General features: G+C 38.2%; 1 protein-coding gene across 1 annotated transcript in view; it reads left to right on the forward strand.

Moving 5' to 3' along the window:
• ogdhl (oxoglutarate dehydrogenase L) overlaps window positions 1-12113 on the forward strand; it is a 51692-nt gene that overhangs the window by 8397 nt on the left and 31182 nt on the right. Inside the window, exons 6-21 of the mRNA XM_082154782.1 lie at window positions 96-250; window positions 456-602; window positions 689-779; window positions 875-1054; window positions 1200-1328; window positions 1449-1628; window positions 2745-2897; window positions 3533-3635; window positions 5031-5159; window positions 6171-6321; window positions 8656-8783; window positions 9015-9193; window positions 9960-10031; window positions 10483-10608; window positions 11695-11767; window positions 11869-12032. Of these exons, the coding sequence (XP_082010908.1) occupies window positions 96-250; window positions 456-602; window positions 689-779; window positions 875-1054; window positions 1200-1328; window positions 1449-1628; window positions 2745-2897; window positions 3533-3635; window positions 5031-5159; window positions 6171-6321; window positions 8656-8783; window positions 9015-9193; window positions 9960-10031; window positions 10483-10608; window positions 11695-11767; window positions 11869-12032 (2160 nt within the window). The remainder of the gene's footprint in view (window positions 1-95; window positions 251-455; window positions 603-688; window positions 780-874; window positions 1055-1199; window positions 1329-1448; window positions 1629-2744; window positions 2898-3532; window positions 3636-5030; window positions 5160-6170; window positions 6322-8655; window positions 8784-9014; window positions 9194-9959; window positions 10032-10482; window positions 10609-11694; window positions 11768-11868; window positions 12033-12113) is intronic.

Genomic DNA, 12113 nt, shown 5'->3' on the forward strand with positions numbered 1-12113 from the left:
CTCATCGCTTATATTATGATGATGTTTAATTATACTTCAAAAATGAATGCATTAATAAATGAAAGGGTAAACTGAATCTGCTTGGAATGTTCCAGACATCATACTGTGGACACACTGGAGTGGAATTCATGTTTATCAACAATATGGAGCAATGCCAATGGATCCGACAGAAGTTTGAATCTCCAGGAATCATGATATTTTCTGACAGAGAGAAGAGGACCTTGCTTGCCAGGCTGGTTCGCTCAACACGGTGCATATCCTTAAAATAATGTAATGTGTGTTTTTTGCTTCTTCATTAGAGACTCATTTTTTCTTAGCTTAACCCACAGTTTTGTAAGTCATTGTTGTGTCTGTGTGAAATGTATTAGAATTAATATACATTTAAATTGCTTAATTTAGCAAAGTAAAGCTGACAATGACAAAGAATGTTCTATGTTAATGATTCAATGTTCTAGGTTTGAGGACTTTCTTGCTCGCAAATGGTCTTCAGAGAAACGCTTTGGTTTGGAAGGCTGTGAGGTCCTCATCCCTGCCCTGAAGATGATCATTGACAAGTCCAGCGAAGCTGGTATAGAGAGTGTAATTATGGGAATGCCTCACAGGTACCTTGAAAACCTGCTCCATCCAATCTCAACCTGCTTTTATGAATCCACCCCAGCAATAATAACACAACCTTTGACTCAAACAGGGGGCGACTGAATGTCCTGGCCAACGTAGTTCGCAAAGATTTGGATCAGATATTCTGTCAGTTTGATTCCAAACTTGAGGCTGCAGATGAGGTAATATAATTTCATCTGATGAAAGATGCTTTTGTCATATCGGATCTTGTCTTATTGTGCTTCTGATGTACATTTCACACTTTAATCTATTCCAGGGTTCAGGAGATGTGAAATATCACTTGGGGATGTACCATGAACGGATCAACAGGGAAACGGATAAGAATATCACATTGTCTCTGATGGCTAACCCCTCTCACCTAGAGGCAGTAGATCCTGTCGTTCAGGGCAAGACTAAGGCAGAGCAGTTCTACAGAGGAGACACGGAAGGAAGGAGGGTTGTACTTTTATCTTGAGATTATCTTTAAAGATGAACCACTGCAAGACATAACCACATATTCTGCTTTTTCTGCATCATTTGGCATGTTGGATGAACACAAACCAATAACAGCAATTTTAAGCCATCAATCCCTTTCTTTGCAGGTGATGTCCATTCTCATGCATGGTGACGCTGCATTTGCGGGTCAGGGAGTCGTATATGAAACCTTCCATCTCAGTGAACTGCCTTCATATACAACTCATGGCACCATCCATGTTGTAGTCAATAATCAGGTTAACACCAAACATCAGATTTTCCTATTAGAATTGATTTAAGGAGTAGCTTTCTGCAAAACCTTAACCCCTAACCTTTCAATATGTTGTAGATTGATGAGTGTTATCTGATGTTGCCAGATTGGATTCACCACAGATCCCCGAATGGCACGGTCCTCTACCTACCCAACGGATGTGGCTCGTGTGGTCAACGCACCCATCTTCCATGTCAACGCTGATGACCCAGAGGCTGTGATGTATGTGTGCAAGGTTGCTGTAGAATGGAGAAACACTTTCAACAAAGATGTGGTGATTGATCTGGTAAATACTGTGAAGACACATCATACATGTAATTAAATATCATTTCAGTTATCACTGAACCTTAATAAATCACTTGTTAGGACTAGTATAATTCTTGATTACACAAGATCAATTTTTCTGGTTTCAGAATCACAATCTTTTCTGTTACACTTAGGGGTTTCAACCAGGGGAGTGTGAAGATACGGCAGGCGGGCCATGGGCCGATGTTTAAAAAATCTAATTTAAAAACACATCAGAATATGTCATGTGGGATCAATCAGGAATGAACCATATGTCAGGAATGAATTGGAGTTTTTGAACGAATCGGTTGAGTGAATAAAACAATGACTCGCTTATAACATTACTGAATGAATCAAGGTTTTTGAATGAATCGGTTGCATTAATGATTCCATGACAGACCTGCAGAAAAGCTTGCTGAAATGTCCTCACTACTAAAGACCAGTTCACAATAAGAATGAACTATGACAAAAACTTTAATGTTAACTATAACGTTAGGAGTATTCTAAGTATGCAATATAAAATAGGAAGGATTTTTACTGGCTGTCAGTGTCTTTATCGTTCATCAGCTGGGATTAAAAACGCTCTGAAAGTGATTATAATATCCAACGATATTGAGTCCGATATTCTCTTATAGTTAAAGCGATTTTTAAAACGTAATGGTTAAAGTTATTTATCTTTGTGTGAATGACCCGTTATGCTCAGACTGTCTGAAAAGTTAAAAAACACTGAGAAGCGGCAAATTCAAAACAGCGATTTTGCGCCATTGCATGGCACTTCGGAAAGGGAAAGCTACTTGAGGAGTAGCGTGCTATGAGGCCATTAGCGAAGAATACATGGGATTCTGTATGGCACAGCCTCGCAAACTATTTTGAACACTGAGGAAATTTATTTGAAACCTTACCTGGGAATGAAACCAATTTAAACTATATCTAAAATACATTAAATAAACTTTCAATCCTAACTGATAAAGATGTAGAAAGAATGGAAAGATTTGAAAATGAGATAGACACTGGTAATAGTGTGTCTTTTTTATACAACAATAGAAATTGTTTGAATTACTGATACTGAATATGTATCTTATCACATGTAAATTGACATTGCTGATGTGTTTTATAGGTGTGTTACCGGCGGTTTGGACATAATGAGATGGATGAGCCCATGTTCACTCAACCCCTCATGTACAAACAGATCCGCAAACAGGAACATGTGCTGAAGAAGTATGCTGACAAGCTCATCTCTGAGGGAGTTGTAACACTGCAAGAGTTTGAGGTTTGTGTCTCACTATGGAAATCTCATTATTGTGTCGTTATGTAATGTGAAAATGTCCACCTGCTGTTGTTCCTCCCACAGGTCACCCTAATTGACCTTTTTAACTCATCTAAAGAATCTTTTCCACAGCTGTTGTTTTCCTGGCCTATTAGGGAGCGATGGTTTCCTGTGCCGTTTGTATATTGTGTCCTGACAATTGATGGAGGCTGTGTTCAGATGCTCAGCCAATGTCTTTTCGCTCTGGCTATGACACGTTTCATACTTCACCCGATGACCCAGGCTTTCATTCCCCGGGCTCAAATATAGCCTCCCCTCCCAACCACCCTCAGATTTGTGTCGCCGTAGAAACCACGATTGTCGGACCAAACCATCCCTCCAGTGCGGAAAGCTGACACCTTGTCTCGCCCGGCGACAGCTCGTTTTATTTACAACTGCATCCCTGTCACTCTTCACTCGCTGACATAGCTCTAGGGATTTCACTTAGAGAATAAATTGTGACTGGAATCTTGCTGTTTTCTCTACGCCGTAGCACATAGGTGCCATGAATCATTAATTAATAATTTGTCACAAATGTGTCATGTGTCTGGGTTTTTGATGAATATAGTGGATAGTGCTGTACTGTGAATTGTTTCCAGGAGGAGGTTGCTAAATATGACAAGATCTGTGAGGAGGCGTATACCAGCTCTAAAGATGAGAAGATCCTACACATCCGCAACTGGCTTGACTCTCCGTGGCCAGGTACATTTTGAGGACTTTATAGATACTAGGCATTTCAGTGAAAATATAAGATGGATTTAGACCAGTGTTTCTCAACCGTTTTGACTCCAAGGCTCCATTGTGCACAACAGTATTCGAAAGCTCCTTAGTCCTAGTTTAAAACTTGTTTTAATCTATGGGCACTCCTACAGTAGTTTTTGTAAATTAAACTAATCGGAATTAAAACTAAACTAATTAACTTTCAGAAGTTTTAGGAGCTGAATGTTCTTTAGAGTTCACATTCTTTTTAACCAGTGAATTTTCCAGTCATTCGTGATGTATTGGATAAGCATTAAGGATAAGGATTTTTTTTTATTTCACAATTTCTACTCAACAAAATATTTTAGAGCTTGGCATAACTAGTAAAATGTTTATTCTTTATATAAATGCCTATGGCATTTTGAAGGTGCTCTAAGCGATGTTGGGTGACGTCACTTCTTGTTGACGTTCAAAGTATTGTCAAACAAAACGGAGGCTAGCTCGAACCCCCTTCCCTTCCTGAAACAGTCATGAACCATTTAGAAAAACCAAACTGGATTTACCCACTTGTCCAGCAAAAAGAAGAGCCACCTGAATTTCGGATTGGAAGCCCTTCTTCCAATTCTTCCGAGTTCTCGCCACCTTTTGAACGTTTTTCCGATGTAAATTCGGGACTTCGCACGTTCCTTCTCCTTTTTCCTATTCTTTGTTGTTAACGTCGTCTCTTCGGTCGTGTGTCGGCCATATCAAAATTCTCAAGAATATACATTTTTAACGTTAGTCGTTGTCATTGTCTAGGACATCTCTCCTCTAGCTAACTTCCCTCTTCATGCTTCTCTCTCCTCCACTCTAACCCCCCCCCCCCCCTTCATGTGCACACGCACTAACCCCCCACCCCCACCCCCAAATCATTCTTATCGGTAATTGGCTGGAACACTGTTTGTTATGTTTCATGGTCCAGGCTGGGCCAGTTTGTTTTTCTTGCCGTTTGTGGAGCCTGGGCTGTCTACAGAGACCGCGTTTTTTTACAGTGTGTTCAGTGGACAGACAGCTAGCGGATAGTGAGGAGATGTTTGCTGTACTGTATGTGACAAAAAAATGTTTTGGCCTAAAAAACTAAAAAAGACATCGCTTAGAGCACCTTTATGTCTAGAAATCACATTATATATCCAGGTTTTCTAAGACATCCTGCAAAACAAATGGTTCTCAAGGGGGTGAATTAAAATAGGAAATATATTGGTTTTTAGTTGTTTTAGCTGATTTTAATGCTTGTTTTCTGTTTTGTCTTATTTTAAATTATTTTAAGCCATCTTTAGGCCCCCTAGTCTAGTGGGCCCCAGTTCCCTGATTGAGAGCCATGGATTCAGAACCGTATTTGTGCTCTGTTTTGTGTTTAAGACTTCTTCAAACCAGATGGAGAGCCAAAGAGCATGAGCTGCCCTCCCACCGGACTAAGCGAAGATGTGCTCATGCACATTGGTTCAGTAGCCAGTTCAGTCCCTCTAAAGGACTTTGCCATTCATAGTGGTGAGTTTCAGGTATTTAGATTGGTAAGCATTTAATTGTAACAGTGTTGAATTCACAATTTCTAAACTGAAAATCTTTTGCCTGAGAGTTTGTAACTATTGACATCAATATTTGGAAAAGAGCCTTTTGTATTACATAGTGTACAAGAAGGTCAGTTATACATGTTTCAAAAAGACATGAGGGTTGACATAAATTTGAACTGTCTGTGGAGTCCCAGAGGCTGTTACCAGCAGTCAGTTCATCAACTAAAAATCGCATGGAAATCAACTAGATTATTTCTTAATGTATGTACTGTTAAGCTTTAACCACTAGGGACAAAACACTGGAAACTGACATCAAAGCATTGCAGGATGATGGTGGTAATGGTGTGGAACATCAGCAAAGCCCTGACAGATGATCCTTACACTTCTGATATAGGAATGTCTCATTGCTCCTCACGGGTCATAATTTTCTTTCACTGAGCAGCGGACACATGGGAGCTATAGTGGATTGATGGAGTTGCACTATGGGACCATTGCACTTAAAGAGCCGACTTCAATCTGGCTGCCTTAAATTCTGCTAAATCACCCGAACTACCATAGCCATCCAGCTAATCTCTGCTTATTGCCTGCCTCTAAGCACAACTACCTCAGAGCATCAAACCATCCCACCGCCAAACTTATTTCTGGCAAAGAATGATGCTTTATTCCAATGGGATATTGTGTATGAAAAACCAAGCTACTCTTATGGGTTTGCTTTTCATAAGCTTAAAGCTACATTCACCAAACTTGACACATATGTTCAGTCTGTCCTGACACCGTTTATGTATTTTCTCCTAAACTTTTCTGTTGGACTTACTGACTTCAGATGAAAACTTTTACTATCTAGCTTATATATCTATCAAACAGGGCCAACAAAGTCTGTCTTGACAAACTTTCCCTTTCTAGAAAATTGCATTTATTTTCAAAGTGTCACACAACAAAACGTACAAGTCTATGACTTTCTATACATTTTGTATCTGTGTTAATTCAGGCTTGTCACGTATCCTTCGAGGCAGAGCGGATATGGTTTCAAAACGCACAGTGGACTGGGCCCTGGCAGAGTACATGGCCTTTGGCTCTTTGCTGAAGGATGATATTCATGTGAGACTCAGTGGACAAGATGTGGAAAGAGGAACGTTTAGGTAAGACATTCAGTCGATTTCCATTTGAAACTATGGTGACCGCTCCCTTTTTGATCTCTTTTATGAGTTATGGACGACTCAAAAAAAGAAAGTTCTGCACATGCAGTTATGGGGGACCATAAGTTGTCATATATTCATGAATTTCATGTATCAGGCCACTTTCTACTATTTAACTGTCTAGATTTCTTTCGCTAAAAATAACCAAGTATATATTTTCTGCCTTATGGCTCCATTAAAACTAAAATGTCAACACATTGACAAATGACGTCAGCTTGTCGCACACATATAGAGTCCTCTGGGAGTGGCAGAGAGACACCCACATGGTGCCGTCACGGCACTGCTTCTGAAGGAAACACGTTTTATGTCACCCCACAGCAGTACAGTCACATTCTCCCACGTCTGTTCGTTTCTATCTTGTGCAAGAAATTTTGCCAGCCAGGTTTGTTTGAAATGGTACACACATCAATGAAACTCTGAGACATCATCGCAGCTGAATTTATCACACCACAAACGGCATTACTCACTGGTTCACTTTATAGTTTTTGACTCTACATTTTATCTCAATGGGCTCCAATGGACAGTTCTATGCTTTTCAGAACATAATGAAGGAAAAATGCCAGTGAAAAGACGTCAGCAAAAGAGCTTCTGTGTGTTATGAGCCTTTTTATCAAAGTAGATTGTCTGCTGGTGCACATATTCTTTTTTCTCATGCAAAGGCTCTGGGAGTGAACATATTGGTGTGCTCCAGTCTGCTGGTTCTGCTTTTTACTCAGGGAGTTAATGGCTATGAGTAATTGATTCAGTCTACTGTGTTTGGGAATGCACTGAGTACTGTGCTCTGGTCCCTTGATTGATGAAACCAACACACAGCTGATGCACTGTTTACTCCCCAGATTCTCTGTTTTTCCAGAGCTAACCCTCAGGGACAGGACACTTCAGCTTAAAGAGCCACTTTTGATTTACATTTGTGATTAAATTAGCAGAGCAGACAGACCCCAATTAGACAGAACACATTCCTTGTGGTTACATTCTCCATTTCACAACATTATCTAAGAAAGGAGCCCATATTTGTCAAATGTGAATCACCCAGTTTGTTGGGGAAATACGTGGTTAATACTAAATGTTATGTAACGTCTATATACTCATTGTAAGTCGTGACGGCCTGTGCAGGACATCATTACTGTGATATTTAAAGGACTTTAAAGATTGTCTAATCGCAATGGGTCTGATGGCTGGTTTGAACATCGCATCAGAGAGAGCCAGCAAAACATATCACATCTCTTGTCTCAAATCCACTGCTGTCCATGATCTCTCACACTGATAGGATATAAAGATTTTAGAGTGCCTCTGTCCTGAGGTTTGACATTACAGCTTAAGAAAATATTCCTTAAAATAGCATTCCTTAAGCTGCTTCCAGAATTCACAGAATTTAGGTGTCAGTAGAGGTTTTATTTTATTTTATATGAATTAGATACAGACACTACCGTTCAAAAGTTTGGGGTCGGTAAGATTTTTTAAATGTTTGTGAAAGAAGTATTTAATGTTCACCAATGCTGAATTTGATAAAAAAAATAGTGTAAAAACAGTATCGTTAAAATATTTTTACAATTTAATACTGTAACTCTCTTCTATTATTTTAAAATCTGATTTATTCCTGTGATGGCAAAGCTGAAATTTCAGCAGCCATTAATCACATTAGTCACATGATCCTTCAGAAATCATTCTAATATGCTGAATTGGTGATCAATGTTGAAAACAGTTGTGCTGCTTAACTTTTTTTTAAACCGTGGCATGTTTTTTCAGGATTCTTTGATGAATAGAAATTTTAGATTAACAATTTGAAATATTTTTTTTTTTATAACAATGTAAAAGACTTTAGCTTAATTTAGGTGTCAGTATAGGTTGGGGATATTTAATTTAATTTTATCAATCAATAAATTCCTCTTGAAACAAACTTTGTTGCATTATTTTAATTTAATACTGTGAAGCTGCTTTGATACAATCTGTATTGTGAAAAGCGCTATACAAATAAACTTGACTTAATTAATGCATATTACAGTAATAATGAATAAAATGATTAATGTCTTACAAAAAAAAAACAATAAATAAATAAAAATCTTAATAAACCCAAACTGAGATTACATTAAATTGATCAAAAGTGACGGTACACACACACACACACACACACACACACACACACACACACACACACATTGTCATGTGTGTGTCATTGTCTGTAAATTTTATATGAATTTAAAAAAAGTTAGCAATAGTTATCTTTTTTTGTCGCTGCCCTGTTTAGTGCTTCTTGAATTTGTGATTTCATCTTTGCAGTCACCGTCACCACGTCTTGCATGATCAGGAAGTTGATAAGCGCTTCTGCGTTCCGATGAACCACCTGTGGCAGAACCAGGCTCTCTACACTGTGTGCAACAGCTCCCTGTCTGAATATGGGGTTTTGGGTAAGAACCACCTGTGCTCATTTTGCATCTGGTTATCAATCAATTTTAATCATCCAAGGTATTCCCTGTTTCTGATACCTGTAAAATTACCTTCAGAAATGATATGCCTGTACAGAACAAGCTGTTTTCTCCCAATTTCTACTGACACATCCCCTTGCAAAAGACATACTCAGAATACTTTGGACATAAAAAATACTGTATAAATGATTCTGACATGTTGATTTTGATTAGGTTTTGAGCTTGGTTTTGCAATGGCGAGTCCTAATGCCTTGGTGTGCTGGGAGGCTCAGTTTGGCGACTTCCACAACACAGCCCAGTGCATCATTGACCAGTTCATCTCTGCAGGCCAGGCCAAGTGGGTCCGTCACAATGGCATCGTTTTACTGTTGCCCCATGGGATGGAGGGAATGGTGAGTCTACTGATGGCATGGCCTATTATATATTATAAGTGGGATAATATTACATGGAAGACCTTACATAGGAAACACTTCCATTTAGACATTCTACTAACTATAAGGAACTTTGCAACTAGATGTCAGCTACCAGTCATTCGAGTATTAGTAGACTGTCTGTTTAATATCAGCTAACACTTTATTTGAATGGTTCCCCAACAGACTGACTATAAGTAACTTTGCAACTACGTCAACTTATTCTACTAACCCTAACCCTTAACCTAACCATCTACTAACTCTCCAATGAGAGTTAGTTGACATGAAGTTACTTATTGTTAGTAGAATGTGTAAAGAAGACTATGGAAATAAAGTGTAACCCTTGTATGTTGCTAAACATAAAAGATGCAAAGCTATCTGTTCCACTTGCATACGTTATTGAAAACACACAAGACAGAAGCATAAATATCATGTATTATTTAACAGATTTCTTATTTCTGCTATTCCCCTATTAGACCATATCAAAGGAAGTGTTATTTTTAGAGTCATTTATGTAGATCATCGCAGTCCTATTGACCACTGAATCTAATTTCCTGCAGGGATAAAACACAGGGTAAAATCTTTTTCAATCCTTTCCTTTACTCAAAGGCAGAATAGCTGTACTAGAATCAATAATGATGACTCAAGCTGGGTCTGAGCCAATAAATGAGGCTATAATTCTTTAGCTTAGTGTGGCGTTTGATAGACTTACACTCATTAGCGCTGGTGTGTTTGCACTAATGAGCAGGGCCCGGAGCACTCGTCTGCACGGCCTGAGCGCTTCCTGCAGATGAGCAAGGATGACCCTGATCGCTATCCCGTAAGTAGCCTTTCTGGTCATGCCTCATACTGATGGCCACAGGTAGTTTGAAACGGACACACTTCACTGATTGCCAATTTGTTTGATGCTTAATATAGTTTTTTAGTCTAGCAGTATGTCAGTCCCAGTGGCAGGGCATCATAGATAAAGACATTCAGGAGACATGAATGGTACTAATGGTACTAGACGTGATCAACAGGGCTATTGACTAAATCAGCCAAAAGTAAAATTAACTCATGATTGTCCTCTTCTTGCAGAGGAAGTTATTTGCAAATTCATGAGTACATTTCTTGGGTGACACTATCTTTGTGCTATCTATATAATATGAATTATGTTAAATATTTTAAAAGAATGGACATCTACTGAAATATCACAGAATTTCTTTGCAATGACAAATTATGTTTTTTGTTTTTGTTTTTTAATGAGCTGTGTTTTATTTACTTCTTTTAAGGAATTCACTGGAGACTTTGAGGTCCAGCAGCTCTATGACTGTAACTGGATCGTGGTCAATTGTTCAACACCTGCTAGCTACTTCCATGTGCTTAGAAGGCAGATCTTATTACCATTCAGGAAGCCAGTGAGAACAACCTTTTTCCTTTCTATGTGTCAGTATAGCATGTACAATATTATTTTTCAGTGTATTTTGTGGATTCATTGTTCTATCAATATATATATATATATATATATATATATATATATATATATATATATATATTAGAGCTGTCCGATTCTGGTTAAATTGAGCATCACATTTATTTTAATTTTTTTCACGACAGAGATCATGATTCTCCTCTGAACAGACAACTAAACAAAACGTGTAATTTACTAGAGGTTCTGACTAAATGTTAATAGCTGCAGTCTATTTGAAATGTTTAATTAATCTAATTGAATTAGTTTAAAAAACGGTTTGAATGAATGATTCAACGACTCACTAATAATGCTGCAATTGTTTCATCGCCATATGAATATTTGTAATTAATAGAAATAACAAAACTTTGTGGTTGAAAAGACTGTTTCATACCTATACTGTACGATAACTGCTCTGCCTGCCTCAGCGTCTGCACGAACAGATTTGAATGTTCCGATGTGATTTTGTCGAAGGTTTAATAGAAACAGGCGAATGGTTGTCATTTAGGAATTAGATCGCGTGGGTGTTTGAATCGAGATCACAATCTTGTAACGCTTAATTGTTCAACTCTAATACATAGGCTATATTTATGACTTGACAAATGCACATTTGGTATTATAGATTTAGATAGACTTGAGCTATTAGATTAATGTCACAGCTGGTGTGATGGTAGATGGACTTTATTAACTTAAGCCTTAACTTTAATGTGAAAGTTTAATGTATGCCCCAACCGTCTTTTGCTTCTGTGCCACTGCAATTGTCTAAAGTGATTCCCTGTTGTGGAGAAATGCAGAGGTTTGTGGAGCATGAGAAAATCTCTTCCTGAGTAAATTAAACTGAGAGCGTCTTGGGATGATATTGTTTGTTTTGTATGAAACTGCTCTTAATTTACTGTTTTGCTTGATTTCACAGCTGTGTTATATTACTATTTCTGTATTCCCCAGCCTAGATTGAAGTTTCAAAAGTTCCTAAATGCAATGAATCAAGTACAGTTTGCCTTTATTTGACTGACCACATTTTCATATTTTTATTCAGCTGATCATTTTCACACCAAAGTCTTTACTGAGGCTGCCAGAGGCCCGTTCCAGTTTTGATGAGATGATCACAGGTACAAAATTCTGGTACAGAAATATTGCAGCAAGCTTTTTATGCTCTGTCCAGCTTTTAGTGTTTAACATGTGGCTGTATCTTAATTTACTTATATTGCAGGGACAAATTTTCTAAGGATAATTCCAGATAACAGTCCTGCATCGGAAAACCCAGAAAAAGTCAAAAGGGTCATCTTCTGCACTGGAAAAGTGTACTATGAGCTGGCAAGAGAAAGAAAACAGCTTCAGTTGGAGGAGGACGTTGCAATCGTCAGATTGGAGCAGGTCGCCATTATAGTTTCTTGATTATAAGTAAAATGGCATTGCAAAAATTCCTTTATTCACAATCAAATACATTCTTTCCTC

This window comes from Leuciscus leuciscus, assembly GCF_965113295.1.
Source record: "Leuciscus leuciscus genome assembly, chromosome: 22".
In the NCBI taxonomy this organism is placed as follows: Eukaryota; Metazoa; Chordata; class Actinopteri; order Cypriniformes; family Leuciscidae; genus Leuciscus; species Leuciscus leuciscus.